Raw genomic sequence first — 18,995 nt, forward strand, 5'->3', positions numbered from 1 at the left:
GTCCTTAGTCTACATAATACTCTCCAGAACTTCCGGGGGATGGCAATCCAAGGAGGCAGCTTTTAGGAATCTGACAGCATGGTTGAGTGGAGAAGGAATTTTTTACGTACCTCAGCTACAGTTTTGGACTGAAGGGGGTAGAAAGGAGGATGACACAGCTGTTTTTGTTTTGTTTTAATTCCCCCAAGCCAAGAGAGTAGTTTCTAAAGCATATACCTAGCACCACAAAATTAGTAAAAAACAGCAGCTAAAGTCTGAGTGCTTACAATGTGGCTGGCTTTGTTCTAAAAGCGTTATATGTAGAAACTAATACTTCCCACAACCCTAGGATATATGGCACTATTATTATACCCATTTTATAGATGAGTTAATTAAGGCACAGAGCCTTTGATTGAGCAAATTGCTCAAGTTCACAGACTAGTAAGTAGTGAACCTAGGATTCAAACCCAGCCAGGCCTCAGACTAGCCCTCTTTCCACTACATAATACAGCCTCACACAATAGCAGGGTCTCTACTTTCCCACTGCTCACAGCCCTAATCCTGACCCAAAGGCCCTCACCCACTTCCATTGCTTATATTGCTTATATTCTGCCTTGCTCTTCACCCACTAGGACTTACTGTCTCTAAATCAGAGTTTGTCCCATGGACCCCAATTCCAGACCCTCTATGGCCTTCGCCTCCTACCTTAACTATGATTCACAATTTCCCATCATGTTGTTTCCAACTTCCCTGGCTAGTAAAGTCACAGACTGTGTCAAGGATTTCAAATCCAGACAGTTTCATTTCTTACTCACTTCAATCCCGCTTCTCTACCGAGAATCCCAGAAGTTCTTGTAACATGAAAAGGTAGAGACTGACTTGCTGAGAATTTTGCTAAGTCCGTGCACAGTCTCCTCCGCATTTTGTCGGAGGAGCACACACAGCCAAGGCTGTAATATAAAGACTCACTGATTTAATACGTGCTCAATAAAGGCTGACTGCTTCTGGCAGCTTTTCCAGCTATGGAGATGAGCACTCCCAAGGCTTCTACTGCTATAAGAGCCATCTGTACCAGAGAGAAATAAATGGCTATGGGACAGAGCAGCGCACCCACACCAGAGATGCTGGAAGACATTCACTCTAATGTGTCCGGTTCGCGAACAAGGTCTTGTGTGACAGACGCCCAGCAGGGAGGCTGCCTGGCACCTGCATCCTACCTTCACTCCGTCCAACACAGCCTTGATGACCCCCTTCACTGTTGTCACCGTCTCTTTATCTTCTGAGTTCACACCTTCTAGCATCACTTGGTCAGACCAACGGATGAGGTTGGCGAGACTTTGGTACACTCGGTTATAGCAGGAGGAGAGGGCTGAGCTGGGGGAGAGAAGAGTTTGTAAAGAAAGTTAAACATCTACAGCACGACCATAATGGAATTTTACATTATGAAGCAACTGTTTAGTACAGAACCAGCTTCTCGGTGATGAGGGCATGTTTCTCAATCTTTCTGTAAGCGCCACACCCCCTCCCTTTCTGATAACACAACCCCCCACCACCCGAACCTATGTCCTTACATCCCACAAACACTGTATAGAGCTTTATATCCTAGTCTGTTCTAAATTTTTTTTTCATTTCCCAAATAGAACATATAAAAATTCCATCATAGTTTTTATACTCCTTCAAACCTCACACCCCCTGCAAGATTCTGGCCTCTGTCAAGGAATGGCCCATCTTCCACTCCTCCTTGCCACTCATCATTGGTCAAAGCACCGTACACTTCTTGTTTTCGATCAGACTAACATGGTAAATGTGTCACAAGGAGCCAATGGGTTTGCAGAATTTTAGCAGGCAGGATCCTTTAGCGAAACAGCCTCTAAACACGAGCTCTGACAGATCTATAACTGACTAGAAGTCCTTCTAACACGGGCTCAGCTTCATCAGCCTCTGCACTAACTTCATGGAGCAGTGCACTGATGAAGAGCATTTCAAGATGACAGCTGAGAGGAAAGGAGGCCTGTGGCGGGGGAGGCGTCGACTGCCCACCACGATGCCCACACACGCAGAGCCCAAGGCCTGGAGACTTCTGGATGCCTCAGTGACTGGGGAGGGGAGGCCCAAATGTAGACCTTTTAGATCTCCTACACATTTTTAAGTAACTAGAGATAATTATCTCTAGGAATTATGGAAAGGATTATTTTTCCATTTTAAATATTATTGATTATAAAAGAAGAGCAAAATTATGGAAAATTTGGGGGATGCCCCTTCCTCCACTCAAAAAAAAAGTGGGGGGAGAAAAAGAATGAGGTAGACATTTAGGAGCCAAAGACAGAATTTTGAGAAAAAGATATAATATTGTAAAATATCCTTAAAACAGGTTCTAAAAGGGCACCTGGGTGGCTCAGTCGGTTAAGCATCTGCCTTCGGCTCAGGTCATGATCCCAGGGTCCTGGGATCGAGCCCTGCATCAGACTCCCTGCTCAGTTGGGAAGCCTGTTTCTCCCTCTCTCCTCTGCCCACCACCCCACCTCCCCGCCTTGTGCTTACACACTCTCTCAAATAAACAAATAAATAAAATCTTAAAAAAAAAAAAAAAAAAAACCAGGTTCTAAAAACAAACCTATTTAAAATAAAAACCTGAACCAAACAATGCTCTGGTGAGAAGTTCTTCAAAATCAGGTAAGGAGGAAAAAACTTTTCCAGGACGTCTACAGTTTCCATGTAGCCAGTCATTCCGCTCTGTGCATGTTCCAACAGGAGAAATAGAACAGTCCAAAAGAATGAAAGCCAACTCCTCGAGTCCCATTAGATACAAGAACAGTTTACCAAAGGGGCCCCGAGAGAGCCAGGGCTTGGCTGCCTCATGGAGTAACAGGAGTGACAAGTACTTGGTGTTGGACCCACTCTCTTGGAAGGAGGGTCGAGGGAGGGAGACAAGAACTCAGTCTTCCCTGGGGGCCGGATGGGAGGTGGTGCCATCCTGCGGGGGTGGGGGTGCATTGCTAGCACCCCCACCACCCCCTTCAGGCAGGGCCAGATGAGGCCTCTGTGAACAAAGACTGCCGCCTTCTGCCAAAGCGCCCATGGGGGATTCCACCAAAGTGCCAATCACACTGTTGAATTACTGGCAAGGATCAGCTGAAAAGGAGGGGTGGGGGGAGACATTTCTCGGTAATACTTAATTTCTACCTACACTGAATGGTAACGCTTCCCTGAAAGCACCCGAAGAAGCCGGCAACTGTGGCCACCCTTCACAGTATTAGCTTGGAAGCAGAATATTCCTGTATCAGGGGCTAAGACATTAAGAAAGAAAGGAGGGTCCTGGACTGTGACAGTGTCCAGTGGACCAGTGGCTGGTCTGTTTCTGAAACGGAGTGAAGCCATCAACACTGAAGGCAAGCACAGATCCTGTTCTCAAACGTCTCTGGACATTCCACCGTGTGGGAGAAGCCTCCCCATACTGCTCACACTCAGCAGCCCAGCTGCTTGTTCTAAGGCCAGCCCTCCACTGTCCCAGCACCCTAGGGGAGGGCGACCAAGACCCCTCCAGCTAGGACCCAACCCACAGAGAAAGCTCTGAGCAGAAGACAGGAAAACACCTTCCCAGCTTACAAACTGCACTGGGAGGGATGAGAGGATGGAAGGAATCGAAGAGGAAACTTCGAGGAGGAGATACCAGGGTGACCAAGAAAAATATCAGTTGGCTTTACAAGAATTTCAGGAGGAAAAGTCCTGGAAGTGGTATTAGCCAAAGGACTACCAGGGGAAAGAGTCACCGTGCCTTATGGCCACATCCACCAGGTGTTTGCTTCCCTCTAGGAAATTGTTCTAGACATTTTATTGCTAGTGTGTCAACTACAAAATAGCTATAAAACATCCTCATAGACAAAAAATGCCCCCAAACCACTGCTATGGCTTGATCCATTCTCGACTCCCCCCAAGAAGCTCAGTGCCTGAGCCCCGACTCCCCGCGGCCCCTCGGTCCATGCCCCAGAGTGGCCATCACCGTCTCCTCCCTTTGGGAGCACCCTGTGCCCTGCCGGCCTAAGGCCCTTCCTTGGCTTTCCTTCTCCCCTGCCCCGACAGCCGGTCCAATTCCTACCCTTCCTTCACGCCCCGCCCCAGCATCTCCTGCTCCGGGAAGTTTAACTGGGCCATAGGGCTCTCCTCTAACTCTCCCTCCTTCAAATCCCAACAGAGCTTCCATTCGGTACCATAAAATTGTGCCTTATCACACGTGGGGAAGTTGATTTTTTCTACTAGATTCTAATTCTCCTGTGGTAGGGACCATCTCACGAGTAGTGGTACAGGAGAATAGTGCATAAAAAGCTGTCTACACATCTGACCCTAGCATCCTGTGAGGCACAGTCCCTCAAAGGAGAACAGCGCTGGGCCTTCTACGAGCTGGGCTCAGGGCTAACTACCAGGGAGATGTAGTCCTCCTCTGGGACAGCAGCATGGCTCGGACAAGTGAAGACAGTAGCAGGGCACAGCCATACCACTGTTTTATCCTCCGCCACCAACTGGCCCAAAGAGCACAATCTGCAGGGGTCAGCTGAGACTCCAGGGCAGAAGTCCCAGGGCAGAGAGCTTCTTGGAAATAAAGATGCTGTTTGCACTATCTCCCAGAAGAAGAAAACTACGCACTTTGCTGCCAAGTTCTGAAAGCGGTTCATAAAAGCTCAGTCTCACGGGGCTGTATGAACATTAAACCACCTCAAGGAACTGAAAACAGAGATGTGTTTATCCTGAGCAGGTACCGGAAAAGAAACACAAAGCCAGCAGGCATCTGACAGCCTCTCAAAGGAAAAGCGCCTGCTAGGCTCTCACTTAAGATTACATTTAATATTCCTTTCCTTTCTGTACTTAACAATAGATATGGGCGCAAGCTGCTCCCAACCTTTAGGGGGAAAATGCACTCTAGCATTAAAATCGTTCCTCCACAAAAGCTCTCTGGGACGAAGACGGACTCCACCCCACATACCTGGCTTCCAGTGACTCGAGGCGCTGTCTGGGAGATCCTGGCTTGACACGGTTAAATGTCTCATGAATCCATGCTCTAATGGGATTCTTTTCTACCTCTTTTGGCCTAATCAGCTAAGCAGTCAAGGTCTCTACCAGATTAGATATTAATAAGATTTAATGCTGCAATAAACCCAAGAAAGGGTGTGAGATACGTGTCCAAATCTTAATGTGATTATTGCCAATGACCTAAGGCAAAGAAACAGTCACAGACTTACCCTGTGGCTCCATCGCTAGCAAGGGGAGAGATCTCCCTCAGTGTCAAGGCCTCATGAGCAACATCAACCTCAACCTTGGGAGAGCATCAAGTCATAGCTATGGGGCTCCTTTCCCTCCCAACACTCTCCCCTATTCCTAGAAGCCCTGAGTTTGAAGTGCCCCAAACCAAGATGCCCGTAGGCCTCCCTTGCTCTGATACAGCCAAGGACTTCAGGGCAACTCACCTGTGTTGAATTCGAGGATCGCTCTGCACCAGGGGTAAGATGGCCTCCAGCACCTTGCTGGCTGACCCTGGAAGCATCTCCAGCACCTTCTTATCAATAGCCATTTTGTCCACAATGGTCTTAAAGTAGCGCAAGGCACTAACAACTTCCTTTTCTTTCTCTTCCAGCCAGCTCAGGTTCTGAAAGGAAATGTTAAGCATAGGAGGGAGGAGAGAGATTAACGGGAGCTATTTTGAAAAAAATAAAGTACGATTTGCTATAAACTAGCTTGAGACTGATGCAAACAGAAAAAGCTTCTTGCTGCAGAAACCAAGCCAAATTACTTTCTAAGGATTGCAATCAGGATACAGAGGCTAGGCTTGAAGGAAGGAGAAGGGAGCTTGGACCAGGAAAGTTCACTGAGATACTCCTGAATTCCCTTCCTCGTACAGACTGATGTGGCCTGAGGTCTTGAAAATTGCTTCTCTTCCTCTACCACACTGAGATAGCACCGCTAATCTCATGAAGCCTAGGGAGGACTAATTTGCTGATGGCTGTAGGAAGCTTAGAGAACCAACAGTTAGGTCTCATCATCGTGCGTATCTATCCAGTAAATCAAATCAAGAGATCCCAGGCCTTTCAAAGATCTGAGGGACTGTATAAGATAGGCAGAGGCATTTGTGTTCAAAACCCATTTTTCCAGGACCCCTCACTAGATTCCCACATTCAACCCAAAGATGCAGCCCCCTCTCAATGAAATGACATGGCTCTCTCAAAGGGTCTGGAAACCCCAGGGTTAGAAGGGGCGGATGCTCGGAGGTGAAAAGGCAAAGAAGCTGGAGCAGGTGGTAATGGTTCAATCACTACTCATGCACCAAATGCAAACAGCATTCACAGTCCTTCTGCTCCCGAAGAAAGCCCAGCTAGGAGGAAAATAACATACAGAGCCCTACACTTACCAGCATTCAAATTCTCATGCCCAAATCTTTTCTCTGTGACTACAGGATACCTCGAATCCACAGTCAGTGGGCACATACACCCCTCAGTTCCCTTCCCCAACCTCTCTCTCTATTGGCCCTAATGTCAGCGACCTGGGTCCCAGCTGGCTGGCAGGGAAGGGAGATCAAGGACGACCTATAAAACAGATACCCTACCCAAATGAAACTGATTACATGTCCAGTGCAAATTAAGATCCCTGTATATGAGGAAAACTGCCACCTGTGGGCTCTTTGGGGTCCAGTGAATACAGCGACCAAGGGCAAGAAGAACATTCTAGAAAAAGTTGATTTCAACAATAATCTGTAAATAGATAAATGGTATGTAATAAGAAGTGATTATGATTCTGAACACTAGCTCTTTTCTTCTTAAACGATGGGGAAATGTCGATTTAAATTTATTTAAATTGCATGTTTAATGCGTGGGAATATCAAAAGACAAATATACAAATGGGATCAAGAAGGAAATAGCTTCTTTGGTCAGGCAACTTCTGAAGACCCGATTCACTTTCTCTCAATGGGGTACTTCCCCAAAGGTGGTCTACAGACCCCAAATATGAGGTTCTCTAAGTGGGGGAGCACCCCTTCCCCACCCCCATCACTGGCCGCTTTACCTTTTCTCTGTTTTTTACGACCAGACACATTTATTTACTTTTTCCAAGAAGCCAGGCTCTTCTTTCCCATCTCATGGACAAGAGCTTTCTGCCGGGGCCAGGAAGAACGTGACTATGAAGGAATCATACCCAGACATCAATGTGACTGAAACCCCAGCTGGCCAGTCTGGCTAGAGGACCCTGACCACAGCCCTGCCATCTCAGCACATCAGGATGTGTCTGGAGCCAGGGATGATGAAAGATGGGGAAGAACCAGGAAACATTGTAAGAAAATGTGTCATCAGGTTTGCTAGGAAGAAGGGGGCTGACCTGGAGATGGGGGGCACCCAAAAGGGGCAGGAAGGTACTTCTGAGCACAAAGAATCTTCCTGTCATTTGCAGAGAGATCAAACAAGCCACTGGAGAGCCAGGCTGCCCTGGGCTCCTACTAAAGGAGCTGACAACTTAGCAGCGTCAGGTTTCATCCATTAACCCTCCAGCAAACTGCACTCCCAGAATCAACTGTCCGTTCACAGTCCCTCTACTCCAGAACAGCTTTGGCTGTTCAACTCTGGCATCTTGCAAGTGCAGCCAGCAGTCGGAGAGTTTAGAGAGAGACATCTAGATGGAGCACATGCTAGAACTGGGAGCCCAAAGCCTTAGCTCTGCTGAAGTTGCCCGGCTGTACTGGGGCATCCCCTCCTGCCGTCCACAAACCCGGAAACTACCTGAGGGTCGCGGTGCTGGGGCAGGGCCTAGACCCAAAGCCACTGCGGGGCTCGGGGACCACTGGCTTCACGCTCCTCATCTGCAAAAATGGGGAGGCTAATACCTAACCTGGGTAATCGAAAGAGCCTGATGTGGGGAAGTGAATGAGAAAGCACATGGAAGTAGTTCATAAAATAAAACCAGATTTTGATGGAGAAAACTTGGGCCAGAGCCCAAACTCTGTATATGAGGAATAATAAAAAGCTTTTGCACGCAGTTATGGTGAGGAGTAAATAGGACAGCATGTGCAATCACCTAGGACAGGGCCTGGCCAAAGAGAGACCTTCAGGAAGCTGTAGATCAATTTGAATCTGTGATCTACTGAGCTGCAGTTTCCCCTGTATTTAAACAGGGAATGCTGGGACGCCTGGCTGGCCCGGGCAGTTAGAGCACGTGACTCGTGATCTCAGGGTCATGAGTTCAAGCCCCATGTTGGATGTGGAACCTACTTAAAAATAAATAAAAAACAAAACAAAACAAAACAGGGAATGCCATGCATATAAACTGGGATTAAAATGAGAACATATATGGAAATATTCTCTAAGAGGTAAGAGAGCTAATAAGTAATCAATAATGATGAGAGCAAATGACAGACGTATTTTCAGATTTCTCCGACAGCATCTTCTAAGTTCACATGTGTTGGCAGATTCCCCAAGATTTCCAGTTCTGCCTGTGGGCTTTCACTAAACAGGACGTTTGTACTCACATGGTCTCGGGCAGCTGACTTGGGGCAGAGCAGAGTAATTCAACCCTTAAAGGGTGACAACCAACAACCGGAGTAACATTCTTTCCTGGTAAAGACTATACCTACACTCCCCTGCTACACCACGGGTTCTCAGCTGCGGCTCTACTGTCATCTTGGGGTGGATAATTCTCTGGTGTAGGGAGGGCTGTCCTGTGTAGGCTGTTCACCAGCATCCCCGGCTTCTACCCACCAGATCCAGTAGCACCTGCTTCACCTTCCTAGTGGTGACAACCAAAAATGTCTCCAGACATTGCCAACGTCCCCTGGAATTTGCAGGAACCCACACTGAGTGAAGGACACTTTCGCACTGAATGTCCCCCCACGACCTCTCTTGGGAGTGATGAAGAAAGGGGGAAAGCTCCAAGCACTGAGTGGCTGAGACAGTCTCTTACAGCACTAACTAGCAGAACACGGCTGTTCTAAGTCGCTTTACTCTGGGCCGTCTGCACTGCGCTACATGGCCACGGACCCTCTGCTTGGGGTTTTTGTTTTGTTTTTTTTAACCAAACTCAGCTCCAAGAGATTGTTAAACAGACTGAACCAGAAAGTAACTATGGTGCACACCAAATCTTCTACTTTCCTACTCTGCAGTCTGGGATTTCATCAATCTGGCAAACACTGAACATTTTTACTCTTCTTCTTCAGCCTCTTTTTGCTAAGAGATGAGGCAGGCCTGGTTAGTACTTGGATGGGAGGGAAAAGGGTTATTCAACAAAAGACTTTTGGACTTCAGACTTTAATGTTCTCCACTTTTAACTAGAATTTTAGGATATTCTGGTCAAAATAAAAACAAAAACAGAGGTACACTGCAAAATTCAAGAATTCTGCGCTTATGTAACAGGGCAGTGTTTGCCGGTGGCGGTCACTTGGTGGCCGTGACAAGACCATGCTGTGGACAATCCCTGGAGCATTAGGATGTATTTCTCTACAGGCTTCTTTTTATTTTACATTGTTAAGGTTAATTTTGTTTTTCTGGTTTGTTGTGTGAGAGTTACCACTTGGATTTGTGGGACATTCCAACATAAATTCTGGCTTTCATAAAGAGGAAATGTAGCGTCCCGAGGGTACTGACTTGGGTGTCAGACGGCCTGAGCTCAAGTCAGCTTCACTGCCTCTTCCTGCGTGACGGTAGCTAATGCTTCCTACCTCTACAGCCTCAGTTTCCGCTTCTGCAAAATAAGTTTCCACCTCCCAGGGCTGTTATGAGTGTTCAGTAAGAGAGTAAGTAAGCGCAAAGCACTGAGCACGCACGAGGCTAAGGAAAGTCTGGATAAATGTTAGCAGCACAAAAGGCGTCCCTGGTTCTGAGTACTTGGTTCTGTGCACTCTCACCACCCCGAGTCCTGCTAGATGTCTAACACAGCACCTTCTACTGCAGATACTCCTCCCTGTCCTAACTATTCAGATCGCCGGAGCAACTCAAGGAATGAAGAGCTGGTCTTGAGAGATGAGACTCACCCACTTCCCCCAGAACCCAATGGACCCAAGCGGCACACCCAAACCAACCCCAGAAAGGACCCCCAAGCTTCCGTCATGGAGTGCTGCGCTCTCTCCAAAGACCACAGAGGCTTGGATAAACTCTTACTTTTACCCAAGGCCCCTTGGACTGTTTCCTGAACAGTGAAGCCCACAGTCGCCACCCAACCGAACACAAGGATATTGTAACAGATTTTTCTTTCCATCCCCAAAACCATGGCCCAGGATTCTGCAGTAGAAGGCAAGGCAAACCCAATTGTTCTTAGCGTCACACTGACCTTCTGCCTCTGAGACCTGGAAGCCACAGCACTGGTGGACATAAACTCTACTGTCTGCTGCTCCAGATCCAAGGGGAGGGGGCAGCCCTCTGGTAGAAATCTGTCTGTTGCCTCCTGGAAGAGAGGAAACCTGGATTCCTACAGAGCTTGGAATGGCCGTTCGAGGCTGAAGGGAGGGGCTGGTGAATATCTGCTGCTGTGTCGACATATCTGGCTTGACTGGCCCTGCTGAGGTTACTTGCGCTTGAGGACATCCTTGGCCGGGTTTCAAGGATTTGGCATGTCTCAGAGCATGGGCCCTAAAGCCAAATGAAGGATGTTCTGGACGTAACAAACCTCCCTCTAAGTGTGTGCGTGCCAGGGCAACACGGGGCTGTCTGGGGCAGGGAGGCAGCATTGTGAGGTATAAACATGGTGCACTGAGCTGTTTTACATGCCCAGAGGATGACACATCTGGAAAAGGAGAACTGTTCTAGCCGAATGAACTCGACTCTGATTAAGAGGAGAAACACTCACCATCCTAAAGGCTCATATTTCACAAGGACGCTGAAGGCCCCTGCCTGGAAGCATGGAATGCTATGGAGGAGGTGTTCTGCACTGAAAGCTGAATCCCCAGGGAATGAACTTAAAAACAGCACAAACTCATACTGCTTGAAGTAGGCGAAGGCCAGGAGGAACACCTAGAGAGAGTCGGCTTACTTTGCTCACAGGCTTCTCCGGATTTTTCACAGACACCTCAGCTGGTTTTCCCTTCTTTGATGGCGTTCTCTTGATTTTGGGCGAGTGGAATTTGTCCATCAGCTTCATGGTGAAGGAGGAGAGATGAGAACGCTGAGAGTCTGAAAACAAGGAGGGTACTAATGGTTAGAAGCAGGGGAGGAAGGAGTCGTGCTCCGCTGACCTTTTGTGAAAATGAGTGTCATCCCTAAACAAATCTTCTTCCCTGGCTGTTTAGTTACAAAGGAAAGGAAAGATGGATCTATTGAAACCTTCTGCTTACATGTTTTAATTCCTGCAATTTCCATCTAAATTAGGCTGTTCAGAATTGTGGAAGTCAAAGGTAGTCAAAATGGCTATGGAAAAAGAATTTGCAAATATTTCCAGTGTCCTCTCTATAGAGTCTATATGATGAGCTAACTGAAGTCTAAGGGAACTGGCTAAGAATCAAGAACATCAAAGCAGAATCACAAAAGTGTAGGATGTATGAACTGGAAAGGAAGGCCCTTTTGAATCAACCTCCTCATTTTTGTTAGTTTAGGGGACAGCAACAAGCATCATGGGCAAGGCCTCAGAGTTGGCACTGGAGACTGAAATAGCACTAAGGTGTTCAAAATCCTCTGGAACATAGTGAAAGACTGGATGGTTTCTCTTCAAGATCAGGAACAAGCCCAGTGTGTCCAATCTCACCATTCCTATTCAATACTAAACTCCCAATACCCTAACAAAAGTCATCTGGCCTGGGAAGGAAGACATAAAACTCTATTTGTAGATGAACTCGTATATGGAAAATCCTAAGCAATTCACTAAAAAACTATTAGCACTAATAAACCAATTCAGTAAAGTCACAGGATACAAGATCAATATACAAAACTCTGTTGGATTTCTATACAGTAGAAATGAATGTTCCAAAATGAAATTTTAACAAGCTTTCATTTAGGGCACCTGGGTGGCTCAGTTGGTTAAGTGTCCAACCATTGATTTTGGCTCTGGTCATGATCTCAGGGTCGTGAGACAGAGCTCTGTGTAGGGCTCCGTGCTCAGCACAGAGTCTGCTTGGGATTCTCTTTCTTCCTCTCTCTCTAAAATAAATAAATAAGATCTTAAAAAAAAAAAAAACAAAAAACAACTTCCATTTACACTACAGGGAACTGATGGTGGCTGCCAGAGGGAAGGGGGATGAGAAGATGGGCAAAATGGGGGATAGGGAGTGGGAGACACAGGCTTCCAGTTATGGAATGAATAAGCCATTGGAATTAAAAGTACAGCATAGGGAATATAGTCAATGATACTGTAATAGCGCTGTATGGTGACAGATGGTAGCTACACTTGTGGTGAGCACAGCATAACATTTACTATGTTGTACACCTGAAACTAATAAAACATTGCATATCAACTACACTTCAATAAAAACAAAACAAAAACAAACAAAAAGCTTCCACTGACAATATCATCAAAAAGAATAAAATAATTAGGCATAAATTTAACACAGAAAGTACAAGAGAAATACTAAAAACTACAAAGCATTGTTGAAAGAAATTGAGACAATCTAAATAAATGCAAAGGCATAATACCATGTTCATGAATTCAGATTCATATTAAATGTCAATAGTCCCCAAACTGATCTACAAATTCAATGTAATCCCTATGAGAATCCCAGCTGGCTTTTTTGCAGAAATTGATAATCTAATCCTAAAATAAGCATGGAAATATAAGGGACACAGAATAGCCAAAACAATGTGGAAAATAAGAATAAAATTAGAAGACTCATGCTTCCTGACTTTAAAACTTACTATTAAAAAGTTACAGTAATCAAGACAGCATGGTACTGGCATAAGGATAGGCATATAGAACAATGGAATGGAACTGAGAGTCCAGAATAAATTGGCCATGTGTCTATGGCCAATCAATTTTTTTTTTTTGAAGATTTTATTTACTTATTTGTCAGAGAGATCACAAGCAGGGGGAGCAGCAGGCAGAGCAGGCAGTGGGAGAAGCAGGCTCCCCACTGAGCAAGGAGCCCAAGGCAGGACTCGATCCCAGGACCCTGGGATCATGACCTGAGCCAAAGGCAGACACCTAACCAACTGAGCCACCCAGGCGTCCCCGGCCAATCAACTCTTAACAAGGATGTCAGGCCATTCAATGGAGGAATGAATTTCTTTTCAACAGATAGTGCTGGTATGACTGGATATTTCACATACAAAAGAACGAGAATGAATCTGGGCCCTTACCTCACACCATATACAAAAATTAATTCAAAACGGATCAAAGACCTGAATGTAAGAGTTAAAACTATAAACTTTTAGAACAAAACATAGGGATAAAATTTTTGTGACCTTGGTTTGGTAATGGTTTCTCAGAATGCCAAAAGCACAAGTGACAACGGAAAAATCAGATGAATTGACCTTCATCAAAATGTGAAATTTTAGGGCGCCTGGGTGGCTCAGTTGGTTAAGTGACTGCCTTCGGCTCAGGTCATGATCCTGGAGTCCCTGGATTGAGTCCCACATCGGGCTCCCTGCTCAGCAGGGAGTCTGCTTCTCCCTCTCCCGCTCCCCGCTCTTGTGCTCTGTCTCTAAAATAAATAAATAAAATCTTTAAAAAAAAAGATAAAATTACATTTGTTGGGGGCGCCTGGGTGGCTCAGTCGGTTAAGCGACTGCCTTCGGCTCAGGTCACGATCCCGGAGTCCCGGGATCAAGTCCCGCATCGGGCTCCCTGCTCGGCGGGGGGTCTGCTTCTCCCTCTGACCCTCCTCCCTCTCGTGCTCTCTGTCTCTCATTCTCTCTCTCTCTCTCAAATAAATAAATAAAATCTTTAAAAAAAATGTGAAATTTTAAACTAGACTTACTGTGGTCATCATTTTGCAATACCTACAAATATCAAATCATTATGTTGTACATCTGAACCTAACATGATATTATCTATCAGTTAAAATGTCTGTGCTGCAAATGATACCACCAAGAAAATGAAAAGACAAACTGCAGAACGGGAAAAAATATTTGCAAGTCATACACCTGATAAGGATCTGCATACAGAAAACATAAATAACTCTTATAATTCAACAACAAAAGACAAATAATCCAATTAAAAATGACCAAGGGATTTCAATAAGCATTTCTCCAAATAAGATACGCAAATGAGCTATAAACATATGAAAAGATGCTCAACATCATTAGTCATCAGGGAAATGCCAAAACCAACATAAGTTATTACTTCAAACCCACTATGTATAATAAAAAAAGACACGTAATAACCAAGTGTTGCTGACAGTTGGGGAACTGGAACCCTCCTACACTGCTGCTAAAATGTAAAATAGTGCAGCGGCTTGTGGAAAATATCTGGCAGTTCCTCACAAGGTCAAACAGTTACCGGACGACCCAGCAATTCTATTCCTAGGCATATACCCAAGAGAAATGAAAACATACATCCATATGATTTGTACACAAACGTTCACAGCAGCATTATTCGTAAGAATCGATAGGTGGAAATAACTCAAATGTCCAGGAACAGATAAATAAAATGTGGCATACCCATACAACAGAATATTGCCTGACAATAAAAAGAAATGACGTCCTGACACCCCCTACAACATGGATGAATCTTGATAAAATTATGCTAAGTGAAAGAAGCCAGTACAAAGACCACTTATTGTACCTTCCATTTATTGGAAATGTCCAGGATAGGCAAATTTATAGGGACAGAAAGTAGATTAGTGGCTAAGAAAGAGGGAATGGGAGAGGGAAGGAGATGGGTTGCTAAGGAGTATGAGGTTTCTTTTGGTGGGGGGACATAAATGTTCTAAAATGAGAATCTCGTGATGGATGCACCGAAACCCAGCGAATTGCTACACACACACACACACACACACACACACACACACACACTGAATTCTACACTTTAAATGAGTCAAGTGTGTCTGTCTGTATCAATGAAGCTGTTTTTTAAAAAAAGCAAAAGCCCACGGAGGAATTACTTCCTCTCACCATTTACTTCAGTGCTTTCCAGTGTCTGAAACGATCTTATTAAGTGATTTATTTATGTGCAAACTCACCGAGGACCACACCTGTCCTGTTCACGCCTGCACCCCCCATGCTGACATGGTACCTGGCCCATAGAAGATGCTCAGTAAACAGTCACTCAACAGATGAACCATCAACCAATCAGGGAATACCCCACAAACTGGACTGCTTCTTTTGATACTGAAATTCACAGAAAATACTTGAAAGTGGTTGACAATTAGGGAACAGAACATGATCCCATGCAAAAGAAAAATAAATACTTCGTAGTTCTAAAACTACAAGTCACCCCCTTTCAATTTTTCCAGCTATTTACTACTAAAACACCCTTCCAAACAGATGACATAGCACCCTGTGCTACAGGCCTGTCACGTGTCTATTATTATCCCATGTGACTTCATAGGGACAAGGTTCAATTCCTTTGTCAAGACCTTCCAGGTGGCAGGCAGGATCAGATAAACTATCTGCTCTCTGCAAACTACGTAGAAGCCCACTGCACTCCAGACCAAAGAGAAAAGTCAGAGCCTGACCTTCGTTCACATGCAGAGTCAAACCAAACATGGTTTTGCAGCTGTCTGCCTGCCAGCAGGAAGCCCCTCTTGGACCCCAAAGGTGTACAGGAATCCACAGGAAGCTGATGCACCTCTCTCCTCACACAGAACAGGGTAAGGAGGGGCTCTCAGCACCTGCCCTTACATGCCACGGTCATCCCTGGGATTCAAAGCAGGTAAACTGGCATGGTGCAGTTTCTCCATCTTCCCTCTACCTTGCCTCTTCTTCTCCACCCAAGCAGGGTGGGTCCCCTATACAGTTTATACTTCCTTCTTTATACTTCAAAATGATGTGACCAGTCTAATCATACACACGGCGGTTAAAAGGGTGAGCTCTGTAGTCAGACCGTTTGGGTTAAAATACTTCAAAGTCACCTCTCCAAGTCGTTGAGAAAGAAACAAGGTTTCTTTGTCTGGAAAACGGGGCTGATGACACTGTTCTTGAGATGGCCGACGTGATGTGGAATAAATGAAGCGCTGCCTGTGGATAACGCAGTGAGGTTCTTATCCAAGTGCCGGGCACATGCTGCCTCCATACTGGGAGCTAACCAAACTAGACGAGTTGGATGGGTAGCAAGGTTGGTCAAACTCTGAATTTTCATCTCCCATCTGCTTACAGATCTGAATCAGGCTATTGTGCAGCACTGAACTTTTTTTAAGTTATGACCCTAAGTAACTGAGGGCCTTACAAATGCCATCCTCCTCTTCCTCTAGCACGGACCAGAAGTCTCGATCTATTCCCCTCTGTGGTTGCACGTCTCTTCTGCCTTGCCTATACTGCTGCCTGCCTCAGTGTCCCTACAATCACAGCACTGACCAGGCAGGTTCCCCAGCCAGATGGGATGTTAGAGTAATGTACTAATCTGTGTGACTTCCACCAGAGCAACTAAGATTGAAAGCAGAGCCAGAAAAGCAGACACAAATGGGGAAGTCTAGGCAGGATGCACGGTTTCTCTGGTGGTCACGGACCTCCAGAGACCTGGGCTGGGCGATTCAACTTCCACTTTTGCCCGTCTGCAACTCTGAGCTGCTGTCCGGACAGGCCAGATTCACATCCCTGCCATCATGACCAGGGCAGAACTGGGGTATGCAAGCAAGGCACGATGGGCCCCCCCAAAGCCTCTCAGGTTCCTGCACTTACAGGGCCAGCCCTGATCATGACCCAAGGGCCAAGTAAGGGCACCTCCATCTGAGAACAAACTGAAGGAAGGAAGTGTCTTACAGCACTCTCTCTACCTCAGCCTGAAAGTCTAGTCTGTTTTGGGGCACAGCTGGGAATCCCTATCATCATTTAAAGAAAGAACTGCATCTACCAGTAAATCTCCCTCCTGGGAGTATTTAGTAGCCTAAAAACAGCTACCTTTAGCACACAAGGTATCAAATCAAGTGGAGAAAGCAGGTTCTTTGTAATGGTAATGAACCTCCTCAACTCTGGAAATAGGACAGATTTTGATTTGGAGGCTGCTTGTCATCTTTTCCTTGGAACAACTGGTTGACAACACAGATTTCAGGTGACACGCAAGGTCACCCAAACTATGCATCTGAGTGCCAGTTAAACTACAGCGACCGGTGACAGCAGGGTGGAAGGAAGTAACAGGTGGCATGACTGTCAGGTAAGTCTTGCCAACGGCACCAACACGCACATGTATGCACACACTTCTTGCCCCCTTCCTGAGTCCCTCAAGTGTATCAATCATCTGGAGTAGAGGCCAATGCCAAAGAGATGCTCCCACCCTACTGGAGCCTCAGGCAGCGTTATCAACCACTCTCTTATTATTCCCCGACTTTGCACTTAGAAAGTTGTACTTCAGATTTTGTATGTGTGTGTTTTTAGAGATACTGAAATTAAAACAGAATTTTGAAAAATTCCATACACACACACATACGACTTAGAATTAAACGCATGCATCCACCAACCTAGCCTATCAAATAGAACTTTGAGCAATGATGGAAATATTCTATATCTGCACCGTCCCACATGACAGCCCTTGTGTCCACGAGTACTTGAAATGCGGCTGGTGGCTGCCATATCAGACAACAAAGCTCTAGAAGCAGGAAGTTATCAAGTCCACAGATGCCACCACATGCCCTTTCGTGATCATACCTCTCTTCCCAACAACCGGTAACTGTGATTGATTTTTTTTTAAAAAATCTACTTATTCACTTTAGAGGGAGAGAGAGAGTCCCAAGCAGACTCCGCCATAAGCGTGGAGCCCAACGCGGGGCTCAATCCCACGACCCTGAGATCATGACCTGAGCTGAAACCAAGAGCTGGTGGCTCAACCAACCGAGCCACCCAGGCGTGCCTCCCCCCACCCCCATGATTCTGGTTTTGTACTTATCATCCCTTACTTTTTTTGACAGTTTATTTTTTTTTAAAGATTTATTTATTTATTTATTTGAGAGAGAGAATGAGAGAGAGAGAGAGAGCACATGAGAGGGGGGAGGGTCAGAGGGAGAAGCAGACCCCCTGCTGATCAAGGAGCCCGATATGGGACTTGATCCCGGGACTCCAGGATCATGACCTGAGCCGAAGGCAGTCGCTCAACCAACTGAGCCACCCAGGCGCCCTTTTTGACAGTTTATAAGTATAGTTTAACTTACAGCTTTGTGAACTTTACATAAATGGAAATATATTGTAAATATTCTCATGTTTTTGCTTTTTCACTCAGTGGTAGGTCGGACATTTAACCATGCTCAAGTATATATAAGTGCTTTCACTTTCAGTGGACGCTGGGCTGTTTGCAGCTTCTATAAACAATACTGCTATGAACATTCTCACACATGTCTCCTGCAACACAGGGCAAGAGCTTGCCGTGAACAGAACCGCTTATCTATAGAGTATATACTACATTTAATTTTGTGGATTTTGCCAAATGATTTTCCAAAATGGCTGTGCCACTTTGCAATTCCACTATCAAGGTCCCAGTTGCTCCATATCCCCACCAACAGCTGGGATTGCCAGACTGGTCCACTTTCTTTATGGCCATACCTCACCAAAGGAAACAAAAACCCTCCTTCACATAAGAAGGAAATGCCATAAGCTGCTATTTTATCCTAATTTACCAAACCTGTGAGAGCAACATCAAAGGTCATCGAGAGAACTTAAGAAAACAAAGCCTCAGGGACGCCTGGGTGGCTCAGTTGGTTAAGCGACTGCCTTCGGCACAGGTCATGACCTGGAGTCCTGGGATCAAGTCCCACATCCGGCTCCTTGCTGAGCAGGGAGTCTGCTTCTCCCTCTGACCCTCCCCTCTCTCATGTGCGTGCTCTCTCTCACTCATTCTCTCTCAAATAAATAAAATCTTAAAAGAAAAAAAAAAAAGAAAAGCCTCAGACCATTGCTCAGGGTGGCATTTACACCATGGAAGGTCAGGAACTTCCCATGACTAACCTGCTAGTCATTTCTTCCAGAGGAAGGGTGGCTTACGTA

At 45.8% G+C, this 18,995-nt stretch overlaps 1 protein-coding gene across 4 annotated transcripts in view; it reads right to left on the reverse strand.

Moving 5' to 3' along the window:
- Positions 1–18,995, reverse strand: part of RAPGEF1 (Rap guanine nucleotide exchange factor 1) — a 141,000-nt gene that overhangs the window by 61,865 nt on the left and 60,140 nt on the right. For 2 of the 4 annotated variants that reach the window (XM_045883395.3, XM_045883403.3), the window contains exons 2-5: positions 10,972–11,111; positions 10,273–10,386; positions 5,439–5,617; positions 1,197–1,353 (exon numbers count right to left, since the gene is read on the reverse strand). In XM_045883395.3, coding sequence (XP_045739351.2) covers positions 1,197–1,353; positions 5,439–5,617; positions 10,273–10,386; positions 10,972–11,111 — 590 coding nt within the window. The remainder of the gene's footprint in view (positions 1–1,196; positions 1,354–5,438; positions 5,618–10,272; positions 10,387–10,971; positions 11,112–18,995) is intronic. The other 2 variants (XM_045883400.3, XM_045883404.3) reach the window with 1 other exon arrangement.

This window comes from Mirounga angustirostris, unplaced genomic scaffold (assembly GCF_029215605.1).
Source record: "Mirounga angustirostris isolate CCGP_5_RB_7025 unplaced genomic scaffold, mMirAng1.0.hap1 SCAF_15, whole genome shotgun sequence".
Lineage (NCBI taxonomy): Eukaryota > Metazoa > Chordata > Mammalia > Carnivora > Phocidae > Mirounga > Mirounga angustirostris.